Source organism: Peromyscus maniculatus, chromosome 8 (genome assembly GCF_049852395.1).
Source record: "Peromyscus maniculatus bairdii isolate BWxNUB_F1_BW_parent chromosome 8, HU_Pman_BW_mat_3.1, whole genome shotgun sequence".
In the NCBI taxonomy this organism is placed as follows: Eukaryota; Metazoa; Chordata; class Mammalia; order Rodentia; family Cricetidae; genus Peromyscus; species Peromyscus maniculatus.
The window spans coordinates 30,375,837-30,402,507 of NC_134859.1; the positions used below are offsets into that span (position 1 = coordinate 30,375,837).

Consider the following 26,671-nt stretch of genomic DNA (forward strand, 5'->3'; position numbering starts at 1 on the left):
AGTATCATGAGGGCAACCCCCAACTTGCCTCTTGACAAAAATCACATCCCGGAAGACCTACTTTTTCTGGTGTCCTAATAAGTCATTGACAGATAGGAAAATTTACTATTAGTTAATAAAATTAGATAATGGTGTAGCAGGTGACCTATGAAGATTTGAGAAGAGCTTTAAACTAACTTCCTTAGGACTCAAATGTGAGTCTTGTTTGGACCCTGTGGAAACCACGCTCTTGTGCTTTCCAGTTAATTCTTTCATATACAGTAAGTTCTCTCCTTGAAAGTATTTCACTGAGACTGATTTCTACTGCAGGGAATAATGAAAGTATGTGCCTCTCTCAAACTCACAGAGATCCTCCTGCCTCTGTCTCAGAGTATGGGATTAACAGCCTGTGCCATCATGCCCAGCTTATCTGTAAGCTTTTTAAAGCTGAAAGGGGAAAATAGGAGAGAGGGAAGAGGCCAGGCAGGAAGAAAAAAAAATCGATCCTTCTGCAATCTTGGATGTTCCGAAAAGCCACTGGATCGTCTGTACTTCATGAGAAACAGCACCCCCATGGTACGTGTTTCAACTGCCTCACTCCAGTCCTGAGTGCAAGGGCCCCAAAAAGAATGTGAACTTGAAACACTGAAGGTTCAGAAAGAAGGCAGATGTGCTTGAGGCACACAGAGCAAGTGCAGTATCAAGTGGAATCAGAAAAATGGACAATGAAGGGTCTTGGGGGCCGTAGCTGTGAATTAAGTATTCTAAACAGTCACATAGAGTTTTGAGATAGAGAGGGGCATGTGAGTTGTAATTTTAAAACTTGACTCTTGGTGTTATGGGAGATGACAGATTGATATGGAAGCTCAATTGTCCATGGGACCCCAGCTAGCATCAATGAAATCACATCGGGACAAAATGGGGAGGGATCATAATTGGTGAAAGTCTCCAGCAGAAATGCTCAGGTAGTTTTAAGAGTATTACCCACAGAGGGTCTAGCTGTAAACACGACAGAAGGAAATACAGTTAGGGCAAAGAGGGAAAGAGAGCAGAGTTGATGGTTCTCCTGAACCTGGGGGCTTCTATAGGTGTCTCTCTGACATAGCTGAGAATTCCAACTACCCAACTCTTTCTTGCTTAAGACATGGTCATGCCTGTTTCTCTCAGGGACTTTTGTTAAGACATGGCTATGCCTGTTTCCCCCAGGGACTCTTGTTAAGACATGGCCATGCCTGTTTCTTTCAGGGACTCTTGTTAAGAGATGGCCATGCCTGTTTCCCCCAGGGACTCTTGTTAAGACATGGCCATGCCTGTTTCCCCCAGGGACTCTTGTTAAGATATGGCCATGCCTGTTTATTTCAGGGACTCTTGTTAAGACATGGCCATGCCTGTTTCCCCCAGGGACTCTTGTTAAGATATGGCCATGCCTGTTTCTTTCAGGGACTCTTGTTAAGACATGGCCAGGCCTGTTTCCCCCAGGGACTCTTGTTAAGACATGGCCATGTCTGTTTCCCCCAGGGACTCTTATTTTTATATCCTGAACCCTCCCTTTGGTTCTTCTATGTCATGTGTTTACTCTTTTAGTATTGCACACTTTTCTAACGAGGCTCATCTGTGCTACACTATCCCACCCTGGATCTGTATTTCCTTCCCTTCTTCTCTTCCTTTATCCTTCTACGCCCTCTACAAGAAAAAAAAAAAAAAAACAAAGACGAAAACAAACAAGTAAACAAAAAACTAATGAATACTAAGAGGCAGAAAGCATTGTAGAAACTGATGGTATCATCAGATATCTGTCCTTACACAGCTCCAGGCTAATGAAGCCTCACATTAGGAAATGGGCAATTATGACTTTGGCATGGACCCTGAAGGAAGGGCACATGTTACTATGGCAGAACATAATAGGTTGACTCAGTCTAAAGAAGTCAAGGAAGGCTTCTCTAAGGAAGGGACACTTAGAGATGAATAGTGTGGTATGACTAGAGCCCAGAGAGACGACGAAGAGGGACATGTGTGCTAGATTCCGGTGGCTCAGCCCAGTGGGATAACACTGTCATAAGCAACATGCCTGCTTACGATGAGGACCATGTCAACTGATCACAGCCGCCATGTGAGTGCTCACCCAGGCTGCTGTGGGGAGTGTGGTGGGGCGACACATCACAAGAGCAGCAGTGCCAGATGAGACATGCGGACTCTGACTGGCAAAGTGACCGAGGAAATGCAGGTGGACTGCAGCAACTTTAGTAGAACAAGTGAGGAATGCATTCACATTGTTTTCACATGGAACAGAGCTCCAGAAAGGGGGGCGGGGGCGGGATTTGTCCTGGAGTATGCACAGAAGGGACAGAGCTCATGCTGTACTTTACCATGACAGACCCAGAGAACAGGAGGTGTCGATGTTCAGAATCCTTTACAGAGCAATCCTTTACACGCCATTTTATGATAACCAGACAGTAACACTGCTAATCACAAGAAGCACCATTTATCACAGAACTCTGTCAGCTCTGAAGACGTAAGGGACCTCGGGGAAGTTATTTAAATTCTCTTCACTTTATTTTCTGATTTATAAAGGAGGGAATAACAGTTTCTACTTATAGAACGATTATACTGCTTATCCAAAAACAATTCATATGAACACACTGACACATAGGCCATGCTCAGTCAATGTTAGTCATTGTTTATTATTATAATAATGGTGATCTCCATCTTGTTAAAAAGAAAACGAAAAAGGAACATTCAGTCTTTCAAAAACATGGCAGTTTTGAGAACTTGCAGCATTATATGGTTTATAGCAAGTTACACAGCTCAAGTGGTAGATCTGATCTTTGACCCAGACCTGTCTGATACCAGAAAGTGTGTTTTTGATGATGCTACAAAATGGATACAAAGGGAAGGAAGGAACCATCTCCCCACCTGTCCTCTTTCATTCAGGAAGGCTGCATGCTGGGAGAGCTGGTTCTGCTGCTAGATCAGACTGCAGCTCAGGGAGAGGAGACCCTCATCTGGGCAATAGCTGGGGTGCCAATGATCTTGACTGTTCATTCCATCCCTTATTAGGTGGTACTGTATCCCACACCATGGGAAGCATAGCAAGCTTGATCCTTATGATGCAAAGAGCCATTAGAATAAGGAATCCTGTCAGAAGATCATGATGGTGGGTAATAGCCATCTTGCCATGTCACAAAATGAGCATGAAGCTTGCAACACACTTTTCTTAGAATGTACTCAGCATCTTGTGAAACAGGGAGAATCATGAGGGTCCTGACTTTACAAATAGGAAAATGCCTTAAATAGATGGAATGTCTTACCTGAAATTCCACACCTGGTAAGTGAGAGAGGTAAGATTTAAACCCAGCTCTTATCAGCTACGCTGGTTTTTTCAGCCTGTGATGTTTGTCTTCATCTATGCTGACCCTTTTATCTCATGCTTGGGGCCCTCTGATTTTTCTCTTTCTCCTATGGTTCAGTGGTCAACAACTCCCCAGAGATTGTACTTAAGTCTGCCAGTGGTATGCTAGGGTTGGCTTATACTGGCCTATGAGAGCAAGCGGCTATGTTTTCAGGAATTTGTGATCCACATGTCACATTGATTAATTGAAATGACCAAAGGGATTCTTCTTTTTAGAAATAGGCTATCATGCACTGAAGATTGGCCTCAAACTTACAATACAGCTAAAAATGACCTTGGACCTCTGATTTTCTTCTTCTACCTCCTGAGTGCGGGGTTATAATTGTGCACCCCATGCTTACTTTATGCAGGGCTATGGACTGAACTCAGCTTCATGCAGGCTAAGCAAATACTCTTCTAGCTGTGCTACATCCCAGCTCCATGAAGGAGTTATTTACAACAGAGAAATCAACAAACACTACAAATCAGGCCTCCATGACTCCCCTCTACTAACACAGTGTCTGCGACCCATTTTTACCAGCATGCTACCAGGCCCTTATCCTTCTCTGCTAAAGGACCACAGCTACATAGCAGAGACCATTTTACAGAATGCCTGGTAGGCACAGGGAGTATCTGGAGCTATATGTGCATGTCCCCACGTGCAAGCACTCTACCTTTCTGATCCACTGTTACCGTGGGATGAAGGAGGTTCTGGGAGCCCAGAACCATTTTCACAGCACAGTTCAGGGAGACAGGCATATAATCCCCAAACTATATTCACATTTAAATAGAAGTTCACTCCATTGAGAGTGTAAGAGAGTGGGTTTGGATATTTACAGTTGGACCGAACACTTGGTTTGTAAAATGCTAGCATTTGTTCTTGAGTATTTTTCATGTGGTGTAACAATTTGAAAGAGATTTGAACTATCAGGAACACCATTTTACAGATGAAGAAAAGGGAAAAAGAAGCTAAGAGCTTAAGAGGAGTGACCCTGGCTACTGTTATTAACCATGAGTATATATCTCCCATCAAGGGCCCTCCTCTTATCTGGCTTTGATCCCTCCCTCTACCCTTTCCCATCACTTGAAGATGAAGACCTTATGCCAGCCTGACAGTTCTCTCAGAGATGAGAACACAACATATATAATGGCTAAAGTTTACTATATGCTGATAGGGTAACAGTATGCTATGTCTTAAATTGAACTGCGTGAACTTGCCAACATTTTTTTTTTCTATTTGCCAAATGGTAATTTCAATATCTCAGCTCACACACATTATCTGTGTCTGGGCCATGTTCTCATGAGATGGGTGCTATCATAATATCTACTTCACAGATGGGGCAGTACTGAAGCTTTTATTGAAAACACAAAAAAGTTCTTCACACAAGTGCAAGTTATATACTTCTACGTGATACATTGTTTTGTACTCATTGATGGCCCTGGGCAATGTACTATAGGCAGGGCATGTACAATAATAACTCAGTGACCACGAATAACTAACTAATAAATTTCTATAATGCTTAAAGAAAGGTTTTGAAATGTTAAATATAAATCATTGGTATTAGAAAACAAGGAATTCGATGTGAGATATATATGTATATATATATATATATATATATATATATATATATATATATATATATATGATTTGTCCATCAGGGAAACATTAGATACTCCAGCTAAAGGCTACAGAATGAATTATTTGTTATGAAACTTTTCTTTCTCTTTTTAGTTCCTTTTCTGTTTGTTTATTTATTTTTTTTTTGAGGTCAAGTCTTCCTATGTAGCCCAGGCTGGCCTGGAATTCACCATATAGCCTAGGCTGTCCTTGAACAAATATTGATTCTCTTGCCTTGGTCTCTTTATGCTGGGATTATAAGCACACACTACCATATGCAGCTTGTGTTATAATTCTTTTATGATTCTTAAGAAGGAAAGCAGGTATGGTGGCCCCTACTTATAATTAAGACACTCTGGAGGCTGAAGCTCTAAGATTTCAAGTTCAAGCTTGGGTTACATAGTGACATTATCACACACACACACACACACACCACACACACACACCACACACATACACCACCACCACCACCACCAACAACAACAACAACAGCAACAACAATTAAAGAAAACAGGACCATGAATTTGAAAGAGAGCAAGGAGGGTACATGGAAGACAGGAGGAAGAAAGAAGAAGGGGGAAGTGATGTAATTATAATTTCAAAAATTAAAAAATATTTTTAAAAACTGGTGAAAGTGCAAAATCCATTTTGTGAAAAGTAATTTGCATGACTATGCTTTCATTATGAAAGGTGAGCTTCATGTTTCATTCACAAAATCACAAACTTGTTGTCATGTGATTTATTAGTTCTATATGGTGAATACTCCAGGCTCAAAGCTTGACACCTGGCCATTGACCGATGGGGTCTGCACATATGTAGTTCTCTAAACCTTCTAATCTATTAGTAAATTATCAGTGAGGCCCTGCTGAAGACAAGTGATTCTCTTCACTGCAAAAGCAGAGAGAGAAGCAGAATTATTTTACCCAAAACTAAAAAGGCTAGGTATCCCCCCCCCCAAGCAGTCTGCTGCGAGTTCATGAAAATCTTTAAAGATTGCCCCCCCCCCCACTGCCACACATATCTTTTTAGTGAGATACCACCAAGGAACAGAAGCATCTTTGGCTCAGTGAGCACACACCTAAAACCTAAGTACTGGTCTGTGCCCTACCTCTCTAATGATGTAAAAATAATACCAAGATATGATAGGAAATCAAACAGGCTTTGAAAAGTGGCCGAGGAAGACTAACCAAGAGGCACTGAGTACAGCCAAAGGCTTCAGAAAGGCAGAATGGAACTTAGGGTGATATCTAGTCCTTTTGTTGACAAAGAGAAAGAGTCTGATGGAGAAGGGCATTTGCCCAGGTCCATTCACCCAGTGGGAAGCAGAGCGACTTCCTGACTACCCGACCCCAATGCTTCTATCAAACTTTATTATTAACATGGACTTATTTGCTTTTGCTCTCACTGCTGCTGTACAACAGGAAGATGTCTTTCGACACATCTAGCTAAGCAGCCACTCTGGAAGAGCCCTTGTCTACAGGCAGATACTTTGTGTTCCATTTCCATACTCCTATAGTCTCCTGAGACAGTTTTTCACAGATGAAGAGGGTTGCCACATGTCTTACAACTTCCCGAATATTACATGAATGTTCTGCACACACACATGCACATGAAATACAGAATATTTTAGAATATTACACGGAAGTATGACCTCATGGCCCCAGGAGAGAGATAATCATTGAGACGAGGAGAGTTCAAGTCATAAAAATTTGACATAGGACCTCCCCTTCACCATTCTGAGAACCACATCTTTGGTAAAACAGAGAAGCTGGGCCAGGCTGCCCCTTATGTCCTAATGAACAATTATTAAAATCTTACTGCCTTATAGCCTGTAAAATACCATATGCTTCACATTAACTTCAAGTTCTATCCATAAAACTCAACACATAAAATATTTCTATGCTTAACAATTAAACAACTTTGTGGAGAAGAAAAATGGATGAGTGTTAAACCTACGGATTTTAGAACTGAAATAGACAAATCTACACCCAACTTTCCGATCTCTCTGATTTTGCTTCGATCTCTCGGTACTTTGTGGCTGTTAAACACAACGTGCTTGTATTCCAGGTGTTCAAGTTTATCCCACAAATCAACTCAATCCAAACACAAAAGAGTAAATAAACAAAGCCAAGAGCAAGTGTTTTCATACCCCATGGCGATCCTCGAAGTATGCTAGGCTGGCTTTCGTTAAAACAAAGAAACGGACTTTAAAATTCGAGGGAGAAGTCCTTCTCTTCTGTTGGGACTTCTTGATCAGCTGCTCTTCCAGGAGAATGAAGTTGTTCATGGTCCAGTTCGGAAAAGTGATGCGTCTTGGGCATCACTCCTCAATGCAACCAAAGGAGAGAAACAGCTGGGAATGCAGCAGGATGCAGTTGATCTTTAGAGAGTTGTTCAAAGGCAACTTGCCTCTAACCTTATCTTTTCTATCAACACCAGCCAGCCTCACCGCTGAGCTCCTCCTCTGATGTCAAAGGCCATGACCACATCCTTTCAAAATTCACCAAGTTAAGAAGCACATGCAAAAATATGTGTACCCTTTGCTATATGGTTTGGAAATGAGGTTTGAAGAAACTTAGAAAAGGAATTCAATTTTAATCTTTAGAGTTCCTGGTTTAGCCTCTGCAACACTTAAGACATGTAGAAAAGTGGGAAAGAACAGGGGTCCAGGGGTGAGTGGAGCACAGCTCGTGTATAAGTTTCCCATTGCTATCATGGATTGCCACAGGCTTCTTGGATTTCTCTCACAATTCTCTAATTTAGAAGTCTGAAATGTGTCTCACTGAGTGAAAATCATGGTGACAGTGGATCTATGCTCCTTTCTGACAGGTCTCTGAGGGACATTGCCTCTGTGACTGTCCTATCTTTTGAGGGACACCCAGGTGGCCTTGCTCTGGACTCTTTCTCCATCTTCAAACCCGACAACTACAGACTGAGTGCTGCTTCCTCCATATTGCCGGGACCTCTTCCTCTTACCTCTGTGACATTTAAGGCTCCCAAGAACCACCAAGATGGAGAGCCACCCATCCCAAGTGATCGTCTAGGACAGGCACCCCATTTTAAGGTCAGAAGATGGGTACTGTAACTCCACCTGGTATTGTAATTCCCCTTTGTCACTCAACTTCATACAGTCAAAAGGTTTGTAGGCATTAGGACATGGAAAGATTTGCACAGGGCTGTTATTCTACCTACAAGTTTGAACGCCTTGTTACCACTTAACACGATGGCTTGGGATTTCAGTTCCTTAGTCTGTGAAAGGAAGCAATGGGGGCCTTGTATGAGGCACTGGAGGGCTCCTTTTGGACTCCTCTGTCAGCCCACAGTATGCCTGGCTTTCAGGGTGTCACATTAGCCTTCTGTGCATGCCACCGCACAAATCCTGCAGGCTGGGTCTGAAGGTATTCTCGCTGTCTCTTTCTTTTCTGGTTAAGTCTTTAGTGATATTGCCAGCCTCAGCCAACAAGCAGCTTCCTCTGGGAAGCCTTCCAGACTTTCCCACATGGAATCTTGTAACCCTTTCCTCCCTCCCCCCACATATAAGGACCCTTACAAGGAAGCAGCATGCACAGACAAACAACAAGCTACCTCCTTGTGAGGGTCTTTGGGAACAAAACCTCATCTGCTCTGTCAATAATGCACGTTACTCTTGAGTCTAGCCTAGACTCAAGACAATGTTAAGATGTAATACTTCTGTGAAGTTCACTGTGACCACAAGTTAATAACCAAAAAGTCCCCACGCAAGCAGGGACAGCACAGATTAGAGAGGGACAAAGGATGAGACAAAGTGTGGGAGCACAATTCTCCAGTTTATTTTTAGATGTAAATTGCTAATTACAGCTTCTTTGCATATAATGTATTGGATGCTGTTGAATGATGAAGGCAAAGGGAAGGGAGGAGAAGGGTAGGAAAGGGAAGGGAAGGGATAGGGAGGGAAGAAAAGGGCTGGAAAGGGAGATATCCTGAGATTTGAAGACATGAAAATATAATGTACAAAAGAGGTAGACTTTTCAAACTATAGCTTGCAGCAAAGATTACTGTCTTCCTTCTTCTTCCTTTTTCTGGGGTAACTGATTCCCTGAAGATTATCTGGATATCTGGTCAACCTGAGTAAAGAATACTTTATTTTTAGCCTTCCCAGTAACTTGGTAGAGCCATGTAACTCTTTTCTGAACAAAAGTATATGGCAGAAATGGAAGTGTCTTGTCAGGATGTGGTGGTCTACACCTGTAATCTCAGCTCTTGGGAGTCTGTCTCAAGAAGAGAAGGGGGTTCCTTAATGGGAACCCCCATCTCCTCCATTTCTCTTCCTATGTCTTATGACTTGATTGCTGGAGCTGTAAGAACTATATTATACTATATGATGTGGAGGTTACATGTTGAGAATGATTGATCACATGATAAGTGGAGTCTGGGGTTATAATGACTATAGACTGGGTCATTCACAAGAGCTGTGCAACACCTGTTCCACACTCCATCTTAAACAAAAGGCTGAGAAGCAGTGGATTATCTGCCCCTCCCCCCTATTTTTTTACTATAAGAAGAAATATACCATTAATATTTTCTAGGACCTTGTTATTTTAGTTTCTGTTACTGGGACCATACCCAACTCTAACATTATGTAGTATCATGTACTACCTTCCCAGCTATACTGTAAATGACTTTGGAAAGGGTAGACTTATGCCAGACTGATTCGGGTACAATGATTTACAGACTTTACATAGCACTTTCACCTGGGAAAGCACTGTCACCTGCCTTCCATTTGCCAAGCAGTTCATTAAAAAATAATTTTATTTTCTACCACACAGAACACTCCAAAGCACTTACTGGGACTAGTCTATGTCCACTCTTATGTATGTGTGTATATCGTCTAACATTATATATAATATAATGTTAGAGCCCCCAGTATTTTCTCCATCATGTTAAGATAAACAGTTCCTTTATTTGTATTTTGGTTTTAAAAGTTTGGTTTATAGGAGACAAATTCCATACTGGTGCCTATAAGCAGCACTAGGTTACATGGCGTTACCCTGTCTCAAAGAAGAGCAAACAAAAATGCAAAATTTTACAAAAATGCAACAATGCTGGGGAGGTGGCTCAGCAGTTGGGAGCACTTGCTTCCCAACCTAAGGACTGTGGTTCAGACACTAGCTCCCACATAACCGGCGGGCATGGTCGGTCTACTGGATGCCTGGAACCTCAGCACTGTGAAGGGTGCAGACAGACAGATTCCTAGGGCTTGCTGGCTGCCAACCTGACTGGAAAATATGAGCTCCAGCTTCAAGGAGAAACCTTGCTGCAAATGAAGAACACAGAGAGTGACAGACAAGGACATCTGAAGCCTTCATCTGGCTTATGCATGTGCACATACCACACACACACACACACACACACACACACACACACACACACACACGGCAAACCAACAAATAAATGACCAACAACTAAAATCCCAACAATACAAAAGAGCTCCTACTAGCCAAAGATAAGTCCATCCCAATGACTACTTTCAGAGGATGGTGAATAATCAACTTATTATTCTGGAAACTGAAAACAAAAGCCAACTATAACCTTCTGCTTTTCATGAAGGATTGCATTTCAGTTTAGTCAACAAACATTTAATAATATAAAGTAAGTGAAGAAGGAATGACCGAGCATCACCATTTCACAATCTGAATACAACAATGAATGTAGACGATGACCCTAGGCAGCTGTTAAGCTCACCATGTCAAAAGTCAGTAGGGAAATGAACAACAGTGAGAAGCTGACAGCACGTGACAGGCTGACCACTCCTCACGTGACAGAGAGACAAGCAGACACTATGTGGCTTCTGTGTGATGTGATAGGAAGCAAACAAACTACCCACACAGATGCCTTGTGTAGAGAGAAAAGTGTCACACATGAGTCTGGTCGGAGCTCCAGATCTAAATCTGAGCTGCCAGGAAGCTCAAGAGATGAAGGAACATGGCAAAGAACAGGAAGAGACGTCACTGGGCAAGTCCAGACTATATCAAATGCTAAGGACAAATGACCCAGGGTCCCCAACAAATAAAGTGAGTGGGAACCTATAGACTAGAAAAAGACCTTAGGAGATGTTCTCAATGTGGGAGGAATTTGGATTCAGAGCCAAACAAATCAACGGTATAAGGGAATTATGAGCCACCTTGAGGCATTTAAACACCGTGAAGAAATCGAGGAATTGTTATGAAATTTTAAGGAGGCCAATGACACTATTAAGAGAGTACTTTTCACAGGTGTGCACTAAATGATTGATAAAATGGCCAAATGTCTGAGATCTGTTTTATTATAATGCAATGGAGGCCAGGGAGGAGAAATAGGGAGAGAAATGATGTTCTTGAACTGAAAATTGCTATGGCGGGGTGATGGGTACCGGTTTGTTATTGTATTCCTTACACTAGCATCTGTTTGAAAGTTTCTATAACGAACACTTCAAAAGAGCCAGTCCAGTTACTGTTGATGATCAAAACTCTAAGCACAGTGCTGGAGAAATGGCTCAGCAGTTAAAGGCATGCACTGTTCTTAAAGAGGACCAGGTCTGGTTTCCAGGATCCAAGATAGGTGGCCCACAACTCCAACACCAAGGCATCAGGCAACCATTTCTGGCCCTCCATGGGCATTTGCACTTACATTCACATATCCACACTAAGACACATGTGCACACATGCATGTGCACATACACATACACATACAAAGGTGTGTGTGTGTGTGTGTGTGTGTGTGTGTGTGTGTGTGTGTGTGTGAGAGAGAGAGAGAGAGAGAGAGAGAGAGAGAGAGAGAGAGAGAGAGAGAGAAGAGAGAGGTGGGGGCATGCAGGCATGCACTAAAATAAATGGCAACAGAAAACTCTGTGCACATATCCTACATACTGCTTTTCCTCAACATCAGCTGGGCTTGTTTTGGCAAACACACTGACTTTCCCACTGTGTTCTACCTCCTCCTCCTCCTCCTCCTCCTCCTCCTCCTCCTCCTCCTCCTCCTCCTCCTCCTCCTCCTGCTCCCTCCTCCTCCCTCAGGTACCAGCTGGATTTCTGCTGTACCCCTTCAGGCTCACTCTGGAGGGAAGAAGAAAGAGGAGCAGAGGCGGGGACCAATATGATCACACTGGTAATCCTGGGCTGGCACCCTTGGGATGTGACGAAGACACACAATGTTTCTTTTCTTTGTGGAAAACTCGAGTCCCAAGTTTTGTTGTTTTCAAGGTTTTCCAGCTGAGGGCCATTTGGGAGTCCACTGGTCCCACTCCCTGCTGTTTACTGACTTTTACATCTCTGCCCACAACTCCAAGAGTCCTGCCTTGTCACTGCAGTTACGACACCCCTTCTCTCTGATGACAAACAGCTCTCCCACAAGCTTTTGCTATTGTCTCACTGAGATTTAGATAAAATTTTCACATTTCCAAGGCTCAATGAGTTGGCCTTTAAAGCCCCTGTTACTTGCCTTCTTGGGAATACAAGCATGCAGGACTCTTCCCTCTGACTGATGATAAGAAGACATTTATAGTACCTCAAGAACTCAGTCCCCTGATTCTTTAAGCTTTGGCTTCTGAAGGCTGGAAGTGGGTGGACATTTACCATCAGAACTGTTTTTGCCTCTTCCTATGTCTTAGTGGATGAGACAGCACCCCTATGTTAGAATATAGTAATATTTCACTTCTTTAATTATAATTTTTATGAGCCTCTGGAACCACAGATGACTTGAGAAAGTCTCACTTAATGCATTTTAATAGAGGCAGAAGGGGAAAAAACAATTCAAAGTACTTCTGTGGGGTCCAGATACTCCACAAAAACATCTGTAATTTTGCTTGCTATTCCTTGGTTCTGTGTTGGCTTCTGCTCACCAGAACTGCCCTCTATGGCACAAAAATGGTTGCCATGAGTAATTGTCTGACATTTTATCATGGGAACAGGATTTTTTTCCCAATAGTTCCAGAAAGCATCTCAGAAAGACAAAGTGGAAAAAGCCTGAATGTCCATTAAAAGATGAATGGATAAAGAAATGTGTATATAATACATATAATGGGATTTTATTTAGCAGTAAAGAAAAATGACATTTACAGAAAAATTGATGGAACTGGAAATCACTATGGTATAAAAATGAGTCAGATTCAGAAAATATGTGACAAATGCCACATTTTTTTTCTCCTAAGTGAATCCTAGATTTAAATCTGTATGTGTGGGGAGGTGTGAGAGATGAAGGTCATGAAACTAGGCGAGGAAGAGAGAAGAGCTCTAGAAGAAGGAGGAGGAGGTTAATGAACACAGGTGACCTGAAGGAGAAGGGGCTATTGGGGAGGTGGGGGAAGGGACCAGCAAAAAGCAAAGGAGAGCAGGAGGATAGGAGGAGATGAATAAGGACAGAGTAGGCATACAATGAGACCACTGCTTTGCATATTAAGTTTGAAAACTAATTTTTAATTAAAGAAGAAGAGTCCCAGTGATACAGATGAGGAGGACCTTCATCTCTGTGGGACTCTGGGTAGGGACTATGTTAACTTCATTGCTCGTGTTAATATGCTTTCTGAAGTTCTCACTGTAAGCCCTTCTACATTCATTATCACAGGGACTACAGAGCAACTTAACTTCCAAATTTGCAACTGTTGCTCTTCTCTTAGTTGCCTTGAGCAAAAAAAAACCTGTTGGTTAAACAGCCACCTGCTCCAGCCACCAGCTGTTCTGAACACTGTTCAGATGCCCTGAGGAAACCACACAGCAGTTGTAGCTGCTTGCTCTGGTTCTTGGGGGTGTAGCTCCTGCCAGGGCTGTTCAATTTGTACCGTTCCTTTTGCTATCACAAACCTTGGTGAATGCTAGGTGGTTTTTAACCCTTTCCACCTAGGCTAGGAAGGGAAAGCACTGACCACAGTGGTTTATTGCTGCAGCTCGTACAAAGGGGATGGTGCTGTGATTGGTGCAGATACAAGCCTTCATTTGCATGGGAAATTAGCTATGATTGGTGCAAATACCCTTCTTGAGCTATGTAAGCAAGCTCTTAACCTCACTTGGAGAGTGGACTGGTAAGTACCCGCTGGGCTGTATTCCCCAGTGATGCAACACTAGGCCCCACAATGGTTTCTCTGCAGTGGTCCGTTCTTGACCGCTTCTAGGAGTGCACTGAGCTGAGCTAGTAATGGGAAGAGAAAGCCATAGACAGTGGAGCGGCAACGGGGAAGGCTGCAGAGCAACAGCGCCCAGGACATAGAGTAGCCTCCATGCTGAGTTATAGAACTGGGCAGAGCCACAAGACTGACGGACAGCAAGAGCAGAGTGAAGGAGCAGCCGTAGCTGCCTCCTAGACGGCAGCAACTGTGATGGGAACTATAGCGACAAGAGGAGGCTGGACATTTGGAGAGACCTTCCTGAGAAGGAATAAGAGGGATGGAAGAAGTATCAACAGGGCAGAAACTGTAGGCACTAGTTACTAGACAAGTTGCCAGAGAACTCTCAAGCCTTTAGGGCCAGTGTCTCAGACAGACCAGGCCTGGAAACGGTAATACTGGTCACTTCTAAGAGCTGAGGAATCCCAACTTCTATGGCATAGACAAGAGCTGTAACACCCGTAGGGCAAAGGGTCCCACTACCAGAGGCCTGCATGGGAGCTGTAACACTAGAGGGTGCCACCAGCTGCTGCTCCCACCTGCTTGCTGCTGTCAAATGCTTAGGGACACAAGAGCTGCTGAAGACCTGAGCTTGAGTGCTTTTCTATGACTACCTGTGATTTCTATCTGGGGGGAGCAAAAGGACCCTACCCAGCTGGTTTGGTAACATCAGTATCTTCAGTCATTGGCTTAGCTTGGGGAGGTGCTCATACAGACCAGAGTCAATACAGCCAAGACACTGGAATTTGGTTGTGAAATTCTAGATCTTCCTGGATTTGGGGTGGGGTAGGACTGAGGGTGGGGAGGGGTGATTCTCTAAGGAATACCAGCAGAGGGAAAACACACACACACACACACACACACACACACACACACACACACACACACACACACACGAAAAGTAATATTGTTAAAGCATATAAATTTCTAATTTAAAGTAAAAGAATAAAGTATCCCTTAACAGAAATCTTCAGTTTGATCAGAAGTCAGTGGTAGGGGCAGGAGAGATGGTTCACTGATTAAGAGTGCTTGTTACTCTCCAGAAGACCTGACTTCCCTTCCCAGCACGTGCATCAGGCAGTTCACAACCACTTGTAACTCCAGCTCCAGGGGATCCAGTACCGTCTTCTGGACTCCACAGGCACCCACACACATGTGGGATACTTTCACACAGGTATACACACATACACATAAGAAAAGAAGAAGGAAGGGGGCAGGGGAGGAGGAAGAAAAAGAAGAAAAAGAGAAAGAAGAAGAGAAGAAGTTATTGTTAGTGTTAATGGAAATGGCCAGGGAGCTTAGTGCTAAGTTGTTTTCTTTTTTAATTAAAAAAATTATTTGTTTTATTTTATTTTATTTTTGAGACAGGGTATCAGTATGTAATCCTGGCTGTTCTGGAACTTGCTATGTAGACCAGGCTGGCTTCAAACTCACAGGGATCCTCAAGCTTCTGCCTCCCGAATGCTGGAATTAAGGGCGTTTGTACCATACAAATCTAACTGGGACCGGAGAGCAGGCTTATCTATTAAGAGCAATAGCTGCTTTTCCAGAGAACCCAGGTTCAATTCCCAGTACCTACATAGTGGCTCACAACAGTCTCTAGCAACAGTCCCAGGGAACTCAATGCCCTCAATTGGTATCTGAGGACACTGCAATCATGTGCTGCACAGACGTACAGGCAGGCAAAACACCTATACACATAAAAATAAAGGTAAAAAACAAAATCTAAACAAATACAAATCTAGTTATAAATGTGTTTCATATTTTGGTATAAAAATCAAGTTAGTAAATGAAATTTAAAATCACTTCTAATCAATGTTAATGTTTTACACTTTCTGATTTTTTTTTTTTGCAAGAGTTAAATTATTTACTTGCAATCATCATTTTATACCAGATCCCGGACTGCTCACATCTCTACCTCTCAGTAGCTTGTTTTATCTCTAATGTGATTGTGTGTGTGAGTGAGTGTGTGTGTGTGTGTGTGTGTGTGTGTGTGTGTGTGTGTGTGTGTGTTTAGATGCAGCCTTCTTCAGTGTTAACACCAAATAAATAAACATAAGACTTGTGGTGGGATATCTCACATTGCATGAATAGAGCTGAGTAGGAAATTCAGGGAAGAGTCCTATGACTCAGATGAGCAGGAAAGAATTTTGGTTTCGAGTCCAGCTGAGTCCAGCTGAGCAGGGCAGAAGGAAGGAAGAGGAGGGAGACAGTTGGAGCATAATATTTAGCTACACAATTCTTTTGATCAGCTGCAGCTGTCTTGTATACCAGCTTCTTTCCTTTCAGCCCCCAGGCAAGAGCGAGCTGATTTGCATGTTGACCCTCGGGGAAGATTCAGGTACCTGTGGTCTTTCCAGACAGCAAGACGGTGATGTTGAAATCAAGTTTTGGCTTCCTCAAGTCCTACTGCCCAAGGCAAACCACAGCTCATCCCACGCCACCCACCACGCAGCACCCAACATGACAGTACTGTGGATTATATTTTAGGCCTGGGGAATTACCCAGTAGGTGCGTGTGCTGTGTAGAGTATGGAAATCTCCCCACCCTCACATCCTGCCTAGCACACAACATCCCCTCCTCAGGCTGCAGACTCATTGAAAAAGACTATAGATAGCAGCCTCTCCACCCTGCTGTTCAAAATAATAATGGGAAACAAACTCTATTGCCTTGTAACCTCTTTTCACAGTAAACATTCAGATCCCAGTTGTCTGTAACCACGCATGTCTTCAATTAATATGCTGCATATGATTTTGTACTCTCCTGCTTCACCTCTTTTGTCCCTTAGCCTGATTTAAAATATATAGACAAGTAACTTCAGAATCTGTTTTTTGATGGTATTCCTCCTTACAAAAAGTTATTGCTGATTGTAAATACAGTGATAAATATTAGTGTACCCTCTGGTCAACCCAGCCACCATTATTCTACCATCTATCTATTTATCTCCCTGTTTTCTCTGTGTCTTTTAAGAATATTCTGCAGTTCACAGACTCTCTGAGCATAGATCATAGTGCATACATGCTCTACAACATTCCTTTAAAAAAAAAGTACATAAAAACATGTAGAACAGACTTTGCACTTTTTACATCTTATTAAAGCTTTAACATTCCCACCTAAGAGTTGTTTAATTATCCCATAGAAGGAATGAAAATGTGATTGCATTGATTATTTAAGAATTAAATATCAAATTCTATTATCATTTTTTCAGAATAACATGATTTTAAGAATAACATTGGGGGCCAAGGAGATGGTTCAGCAGGTAAAGGTGCTTGCTGTGTAAGTTTGGAGACCTGAGTTGTCCTCTGATCTCCACATGCATGCCGTGGCATGTGTGTGCCTGCATTTACTTACATGAATGCACATACACACTACATACACACATAGTATATGCACACATACATACTCAGACACACACATCCCCCAAACACAACCATCCTTCAAGATCACAGCTGCTCCCTGAGACACAGACTCCGCCAGCTCCAAGTTGACCAGGAGCTCCAAGTGGACTAAAAGACTCTGCCAGCTCTGAGTGGACCAAGAGCTCCAATCAGACAAAGAGCTCCCATTGGAACAAGAGTGCCCATTGACCTAAAGAGGCTCCCTCAGACTCAGACACTGTTTGCACCAATTGGGAGAAGAGATGGGTAGACGACAGTGCAAAAATACATTCAAGGACATGAAGAGCAATATGGCACCACTAGAACCAAGTGGTTGTACATCAGCAAGACCTGAAAAACCCAATGCTGATGAAATAGAAGAAATCGACCTTAAAAATGACTGTAAGAAGATAATAGAGGCCTTTAACGAGGAAATGAAAAATTCCCTTAAAGAAATCTAGGAAAAGACAAACAAAAAATTGGAAGAAACCAATAAATCCCTTAAAGAAAGCCAAGAAAACCAAGAAAAAAACAATCAAACATGTGAAGCAAACAGTACAAGACTTGAAAACTGAAATAGAGGCAATAAAGAAGATACAAACTGAGGGAATTCTGGAAATGGATAATCTGAGTAAACGAACAGGAACTACAGATGCAAAAATAACAAACAATGCAAGAGATGGAAGAGAGAATCTGTAGCATTGAAGATATGATAGAGGAAATAGATTCATCAATCAAAGAAAACATTATAGTCAACAAAGTCATAACACAAAACATTCAGGAAATCTGGGGCACCATTAAAAGACCAAATCTAAGAATAATAGGGATAGAAGAAGAAGAAGAATACCAGCTCAAAGGCACAGAGAATATATTCAACAAAATCATAGAAGAAAACTTTCCCAACAATGAAATAAATGCCCATAAAAATGCAAGAAGGTTACAGAACACCAAATAGACTGGATCCCAAAAAGGTCCCCTCACCACATAATAATCAAACCACTAAACATACAGAATAAAGAAAAAATATTAAGAGCTGTAAGGAAAATGGCCAAGTAACATATAAAGGCAGACCCATTAGAATAACACCTAATTTCTGAATGGAGACTCTGAATGCCGGAAGGTCCTGGACAGACATGCAGACACTAAGAGACCATGGATGCCAAAATAGACTATTATACTCTCAATTACCAGCAAAACTCTCAATTACCATAGATGGAGTAAACAAAATATTCCATGATAAAACAAGAATTAAACAATATCTATCCACAAATCCAGCCCTACAGAAAGAATTTAGAAGGAAAAAGCCAACCTAAGGAAGTTAGATACACCCATGAAAACACAAGCAATAGATAATCCCACACCAACAAATACTAAAGAAGGGAAACACACAACACTACCAGCAAAAAATAACAGGAATTAACAATCACTGGTTATTAATATCCCTTAATATCAATGGACTCAATTTGCTTATAAAAAGGCACAGGCTAAAAGAATGGATACAAAAACAGGATCCATCCTTCTCCTGCATACAAGAAACACACCTCAACTTCAAAGACAAACACTATCTCAGAGTAAAAGGCTGGGAAAAGATGTCCAATCAAATGGACTCAAGAAGCAAGCTGGTGTAGCTATCTTAATATCTAACAAAATAGACTTCAAGCTAAAATCAATCAACAGAGATTGGGAAGGACATTATATATCCATCATAGGAAAAATCCACTAAGATGAAGTCTCAATTCTGAACATTTATGCCCCAAATACAAGGGCACCCACATTTGTAAAAGAAACATTATTAAATTTTAAATTGCAAATCAAACCCCACATGCTAGTAGTGAGAGACTTCAACACCCCACTCTCACCAATGGACAGATCTGTCAGACAGAAACTTAACAGAGAAATAAGGGAACTAAAAGATATTATGACTTAAATGGATTTAATAGATATCTACAGAACATTCCACCCTAACAAAAAAGAATATACCTTCTTCTCAGCACCCCATGGAACCTTCTCTAAAATTGACCACATACTCGGTCACAAAGCAAATCTCAATAGATACAAAAAAAAAAAAAAAAAAAAAAAAAAACCTGAAATAAGCTTCTGTATTTTATCAGACTACCATGGCTTAAAGTTAGATTTCAACAACAAAAATTACAGAAAGTCTACAATCTCATGAAAACTGAATAATGCTCAACTGAATTACCACTGGGTAAAGGAAGAAATAAAGATTTCTTAGATTTCAATGAAAATGAATGTACAACATACTCAAACTTACAGGACACTATGAAAGCAGTGTTAAGAGGAAAATTCATAGCACTAAATGCCCACATAAAGAAGTTGGAGAAATCTCACACTAGCGACTTAACAACACACCTGAAAGCTCTAGAACAAAAAGAAGCAAACTCACCCAGGAGGAATAGATGCCAGGAGATAATCAAGTTGAGGGCTGAAATCAATAAAATAGAAACAAAGAGAACAATACAAAGAATCAATGAAAAAAAGAGTTGGTCCTTTGAGAAAATCAAAAAGAGAGATAAGCCCTTATCCAAACTAACCAAAAGGCAGAGAGAAGGCATCAAAATTAACAAAATCCAAAATGAAAAGGGAGACATAACAACAGACAATGAGGAAATCCAGAAAATCATGAGGTCATACTTCAAAAACCAGTACTCCACAAAACTGAAAAATCTAAAAGAAACAGACAAATTTCTGGATAAGTACCACATACCACAGTTAAATCAAGACCAGATAAACAATTTAAATAGACCAATAATCCCTAAGGAAATAGAAGCATTCATCAAAAGTCTCCCAACCAAAAAAAAAAAAAAAAAAAAAAAAAAAAAAAAAAAAAAAAAAAAAAAAAAAAAACTAAGCCCAGGACCAGAAGGTTTTGGTGCAGAATTCTACCAGATTTCAAAGAAGAGATAATACCCATAATCTTCAAATTGTTCCACACAAACAGAAGGAACATTACCAAACTCCTTTTATGAGGCTACAGTTACCCTGACACCCAAACCACAGAAAGATGCAATAAAGAAAGAGAATTACAGACCAATCTCCCTCATGAACAATGATGAAAAAATACTCAAAAATATTGGCAAACTGAATCCAAGAACACATAAAAAAAATTATCCACCAAGACCGAGTAGGCTTCATCCCAGGGATACAAATATGGTTCAACATATGAAAATCTGTCAGTGTAATACACCACATAAACAAACTGAAAGAAAAAAACCACATGATCATCTCATTAGATGCTGTAAAAGCCTTTGACAAAAATCCAATGACACTTCATGATAAAGGTCTTGCAGAGATCAGGAATACAGGGAATATACCCAAACATAATAAAGGCAATTTACAGCAAGCTGACAACCAATATCAAATTAAATGGAGAGAAATTCAAAGCAATTCCACTAAAATCAGGAATAAGACAAGGCTGTCCACTCTCTCCATATTTATTCAATATAGTACTTGAAGTTCTAGCTAGAGCAATAAGACAACAAAAAGAGATCAAAGGGATAGAAATTGGAAAGGAAGAAGCTAAAGTTTCACTATTTGCAGATGATATGATAGTATACATAAGTAACCCCCAAAATTCTACCAGGGAACTCCTACAGCTGATAAACACCTTCAGTAATGTGGCAGGATACAAGATTAACTCAAAAAAAAATCAGTAGCCCTCCTATATACAAATGATAAATGGGCTGAGAAAATCAATCATAGAAACATCACCCTTTACAACAGCCACAAGTAATATAAAATACCTTGGGGGTAACTCTAACTAAGCAAGTGAAAGATCTGTATGACAAGAACTTTAAGTCTCTGAAGAAAGAAATTGAAGATATCAGAAAATGGAAAGATCTCCCATGCTCATGGATAGGTAGGACTAACATAGTAAAAATGGCAATCTTACCAAAAGCAATCTACAGATTCAATGTAATCCCCATCAAAATCCCAACGCAATTCTTCACAGACCTCAAAAGAACAATACTGAAATTCATGTGGAAAAACAAAACCCCAGGATAGCTAAAACAATCCTGTACAATAAAGCCACCTCTGGAGGTATCACCATCCCTGACCTCAAGTTCTACTATAGAGCTATAGTAATAAAAACAGCTTGGTATTGGCACCAAAACCAACATATGAACCAATGGAATTGAATTGAAGACCATGACATTAAATCGCACACCTATGAACACCTGATTTTTTTTTTTAAAAAGAAGCCAAAACTGTACCATGGAAAAAAGAAGCATCTTCAAAAAATGGTGCTGGCATAACTGGATGTCAACATGTACAAGACTGCAAATAGATTCATATCTATTGCCATGCACAAAACTCAAATCCAAATGGATCAAAGACATCAACATAAATCCAGTTAAACTAAACTTGACAGAAGAAAAAGTAGTCTTGAATGCATTGGCACAGGAGACCACTTCCTAAATATAACACTAATAGCACAGACACTGAGAACAACAATTAATAAATGGGACCTCCTGAAACTGAGGAGCTTTTGTAGGGCAAAGGACACGGTCAATAAGACCAAACGACAGCCTATAGAATGGGAAAAGATCTTCACTAACCCCACATCTGACAGAGGTCTGATCTCCAAAATATATAAAGAATTTGAGAAACTAGACACCAAGATAACAAACAATCCAATTAAAAAATGGGCTACAGAACTGAACAGAGAATTCCCAACAGAAGAATCTCAAATGGTTAAAGACATTTAAGGAATTGCTCAACACCCTTAGTCATCTGGGAAATGCCAATCAAAAGGACTCTGAGATACCATCCTACACCTGTCAGAATGGCTATGATCAAAAACACTGATGACAGCTTGGGTTGGAGAGGATGCAGAGCAAGGGGAACACTCCTCCACTGTTGGTGGGAGTGCAAACTGGTACAGCCAGTTTGGAAACCAGTATGGCAGTTTCTCAGAAAATTGGGAATCAATCTCCCTCAAGACCCAGCTATACCACTCTTGGGCATATACTGAAGGAATGCTCAATCATACCACAAGGACACATGCTCAACTATGTTCATATCAGCATTATTCGTAATAGCAAGAACCTGGAAACAACCTGGATGCCCCTCAACTGAAGAATGGATAAAGAAAATGTGACACATATACACAATAGAGTACTACTCAGCAGTAAAAAACAATGATATCATGAGATTTGCAGGCAAATGGATGGAACTAGAAAATATCATCCTGAGTGAGGTAATCCAGTCTCAGAAGGACAAACGTGGTATGTACCCACTCATAAGTGGATACTAGATGTAAAGCAAAGGATAATCAGACTACAACCCACAGCTCCAGAGAAGCTAGCTAACAAGGAAGACTCTAAGAGACATGCATAGATTGCCCAGAAAAGAAGAAATAGATAAGATCCACATGAGCAAACTGGGGGTGAGTGGGAGTAATGGAGGGCAAGGGATGGGGGATGAGAACATAAGGGAATGGGATGGTCGAGCTGGAACAGGGACAGAGTGGGAGAGCAAGGAAAGCAATATAATGATAGAGGGTGACATCAAGGGAACAGAGAGAAACAGGGTACTAGGGAAGTTCCCAGGAATCCACAAGGATGACCCCACCTTAGACTACTAGCAATAGTGGAGAAGGTGCCTGAACTGGCCTACTCTGGTAATCAGATTGGTGACTACCCTACCTCTCATCACAGAGCCTTCATCCAGTAACTGATGGAAGTAGATGCAGAGATCCACAAGCCAAGCACCAGGCTGAGCTCCAGGAGTCCAGTCAAAGAGAGGGAAGAGGGAATCTTTGAGCAAGGGGCATCAAGATCATGATGGGGAAACCTACAGAGACAACCAAACCAAACTACTGGGAACTCATGGAACTCTGGATCAATAGCTGTAGAGCCCACATGGGACTGGACTAGGCCCTCTGCCTAGGCAAGACAGTTGTTTAGCTTGACCTGCTTAAGGTGCCCCTGGCAGTGGGATCAGGATCTGTCCTTGCTGTATGAGCAGACTTTTTGGAGCCCAGTGCCTATGGTGGGACACCTTGCACAGCCTTGGTTCAGAGGCAGGGGTTTGGACCTGCCTCTACTGAATGTACCAGGCTCTGCTGACTCCCCATGGGAGTCCTTGCCTTGGAGGAGGTGGAAATAGAGAGTGGGTGGGGAGGGGGAAGGGTGGGAGGGTGAGAGGAGGGAGGAGAGGGGAACTGTGGTTGGTATGTAAAATGAACAGAAAATTTCTTAATAAAATAAAAAAAATCAGGAAGTTAATTTAAGTATGATTCTGGGTTTTCATTCTCAGGTTATAGAATTCTGTGCCATTGCTAGATCTGAATAAATCTATTTCTTGTATCCAGGCTCAAATCACTGCTGTTCTAAGAATGTAGTTTTACTGGCATAATATTCTTGAAAATCTGCAAACCGGAAGTGTTACTTCCTTTTGTGTAGGTTCCAGGAGCAGTGGAACAAAACCTCATCCACCTAACCTTGGTCTATACTTCAAACTCCGAGGCAGGATAAAGAGAAGGGAAAATTAGGAGGGCACGGGAGGAGAAAGGAGCCCCTCCCTCTGGACTCTGGATGGGAGTCTGAAACTTTAATGCAACAAATGCAACTGAAGTTGCTGGCAGAGACAGCACTTAGTGTCCTAAAACACTGCAAATAAGAATGTTAGAAACCAGTCACCCAGTGCCAGAATGCCCCCTAACCTTGAGTTTGTCCTGTTAGCCCTCCTCTCTCATCCCTGAATCTTGACGATGCCCTTGAGAAAACCTTATGATTTCATTTTAAAAAGGAAATCCATTAAGATAAAAAAAATTAATAAAGTAGGGCCAGAGAGATGGCACGGTAGGTAAGAGCACTTGCTGCTAAGCCTAATGACCTGCATTTGACATCACACAATGAAAGGAGGGAGCTGACTCCTGCACGTTATCCTCTGACCTCTACATGCACCATGTGGCAAATGGGCATACTCACATAAGTAAACAAAAACAAATAAGTAAATGAATAGTCCTTTAAAAGGTCTGAACCAGCTCCTGCATTATTAATTTTTAAATATGAAGCTTTGCTTTACTTAAGTATTAAGCCTGGCTTAATTCTTCAGTCTTGTAATTACATGCTTTGGGAATTCAACTTATTGAAAGCCAACAGATCTGTCCACCAGGAAGTAGTGGCACATGCCTTTAATCCCAGCACTCGGGAGGCAGAGTCAGGCGGATCTCTGTGAGATTGAGGCCAGCCTGGGCTACAGAGTGAGTTCCAGGAAAGGTGCAAAGCTACAGAGAAAGCCTGTCTCAAAAAATTTAAAAAAAAGAAAAGCAAGCCACTAGATCACAGGTATAGTGACTACAATGGCACCTAAGCATGACTCTCTCTTGAGAAGCCTGCCCCCATGTCTCGGATTGTGTGCTGTCCTTTTCCTAGGTGACTCTGTGACTTACTAAGCCCATTAACCCTGCTTCACTATGGCTCATCCCGAATACCTTCTGCGCCATCACTGACCCAGCTTGATTTGAGTGGGGAGGGAGGCGTGCGGGTTGCGGTAGCCTCCAACAACCCTCCTGCTAATCTGTCCTTTGACCATCTGCCTCCTGTCCTCAACTCCAAGCCCTCTTCTCCAGCTTCTCTGTCTCTGGCCCCGTACTTCCTTGGAGTTTCCTTAACCATGTCAAGCATGTTCCGGCTGCAGGGCTATGGCTTCCTGCTGTGCTCTCCAAGAGGCTCTTCATCGAGCTTGACTGCTGCATGCTTCTCCTGATCCTCTTTATGCCTTTGCTCAAAGGTCATTTCTCCTCCTCCTCCTCCTCTTTCTTCATCTCTTTTTCTTCTTTTATTAAAAATGGATCTTTTTCCCATATAATATAGTCTGATTATGGTTTCTCACCCCTCTACTCCTCCCAGCTCCTCCCACCTCTCCTGCCATCTGGACCCAGCCCTTTCTGTCTCTCATTAGAAAACAAACAGGCATCCAAAGAACAATAATAAAATAAGATAAACAAAAAGACAAATCAGAATATGACAAAACCACCAAACAAGAAAAAAGCACAAGAAATGCATATAGGTGCCGAGACACATACATGTCAGGGATCCCGTGACAACCCAAAGCCTGTTCTTGCCACACCACCCTCCTTAGTCCCCTGCTCCTGCTCTCCTGGCCAGCACTCCTACCCCGCCCCCACCTGCTTGTCTTTTCCCACAGTTCCTCCCAGCACTGGACACTCTGTATCACACACTCTCTACAGTCTCTACAAGGCTCCATAAGACCACTACAGTTGTCTATTCCATCCCTTGCTGCTGTTTCCTAGACAGGGTGCAGTATACAGTATGCCACTAATGAGGTTAAACTGGGTAAGTTTATGTTGCACAGTGCTTATATATTTACCTTCCACTAGTGTGACCCAGTCGAGCATAATTTTCACCATTGTACGTTTGGGGACTAGCATTTCCTTCATCCTCTTGTGACCTTAGTGAAGTTGTCTAATTTCTTTGAGCCTTGATTTCCCCCTGCATAATACAGATGTCAGTCAGACCTACATTTTATAGGGATATTCTGAAGAAAAATCTTTTCATAACATAAACTGATTAGGACTTGCTTATAGCAAGTTCTCAATATGACCGCTGGCCTCAGTTTTTGAATTGCCTACTCTCATTAGTTATGTGTGTATACATGTGTGTGTATATCATGACAAACCTGTGGAAGTCAGAGGGCAACTTTTGGGAGTTGGTTCAAACTCAGATCACCATGTTTAGCAACAGAGGCATTTACCTACTGAGTGATCTGACCAGCCCTGTCTCAGTTAAAAAAGAAATAACAAAAATTCTCAGTGCTAGAGGTCCAACTCAGTTTCAAACATGCGAGACAAATCTCTCATTTTAGTAATACATCTGTGATGTACTTATGAGAGTATATATTATTTTATAATGTGTAATAGTATAATACACATTGTACGTCATATGGGGACGGGGCCAAGTGGGAGAAAATGAGTAAGGAGGGGAGAGAAACTATTTCTTGGTCAATAGATCTAGTATTATTGACTTTTAATCATTATCCCCTTACAAGCCATTGTGCTGCTCTTTTTGGAGAAGTGACTCAATATCTTTAGAAAAAAAAAAACACATTTTAGTTCTTCTGTGAGTTCGAGGCCAGCCTGGGCTACAGAGTGAGTTCCAGGAAAGGCACAAAGCTACACAGAGAAACCCTGTCTCTAAACAAACAAACAA

The 26,671-nt window shown here is 41.7% G+C and overlaps 1 protein-coding gene and 1 long non-coding RNA gene across 3 annotated transcripts in view; one reads left to right on the forward strand and one right to left on the reverse strand.

Annotated features, from left to right (window-relative positions):
* Window positions 1-7,391, reverse strand: part of Itk (IL2 inducible T cell kinase) — a 64,771-nt gene extending 57,380 nt beyond the window's left edge. The window contains exon 1 of the mRNA XM_006997382.4: window positions 7,135-7,391. Coding sequence (XP_006997444.1) covers window positions 7,135-7,272 — 138 coding nt within the window. The 5' untranslated portion in view covers window positions 7,273-7,391. The remainder of the gene's footprint in view (window positions 1-7,134) is intronic.
* Window positions 1-12,119, forward strand: part of LOC121831769 (uncharacterized) — a 38,710-nt gene extending 26,591 nt beyond the window's left edge. For both annotated transcript variants that reach the window (XR_013053237.1, XR_013053238.1), the window contains one exon: window positions 12,017-12,119. This is a non-coding gene — a long non-coding RNA (uncharacterized LOC121831769). The remainder of the gene's footprint in view (window positions 1-12,016) is intronic.
* Window positions 12,120-26,671: the final 14,552 nt, after the last annotated feature.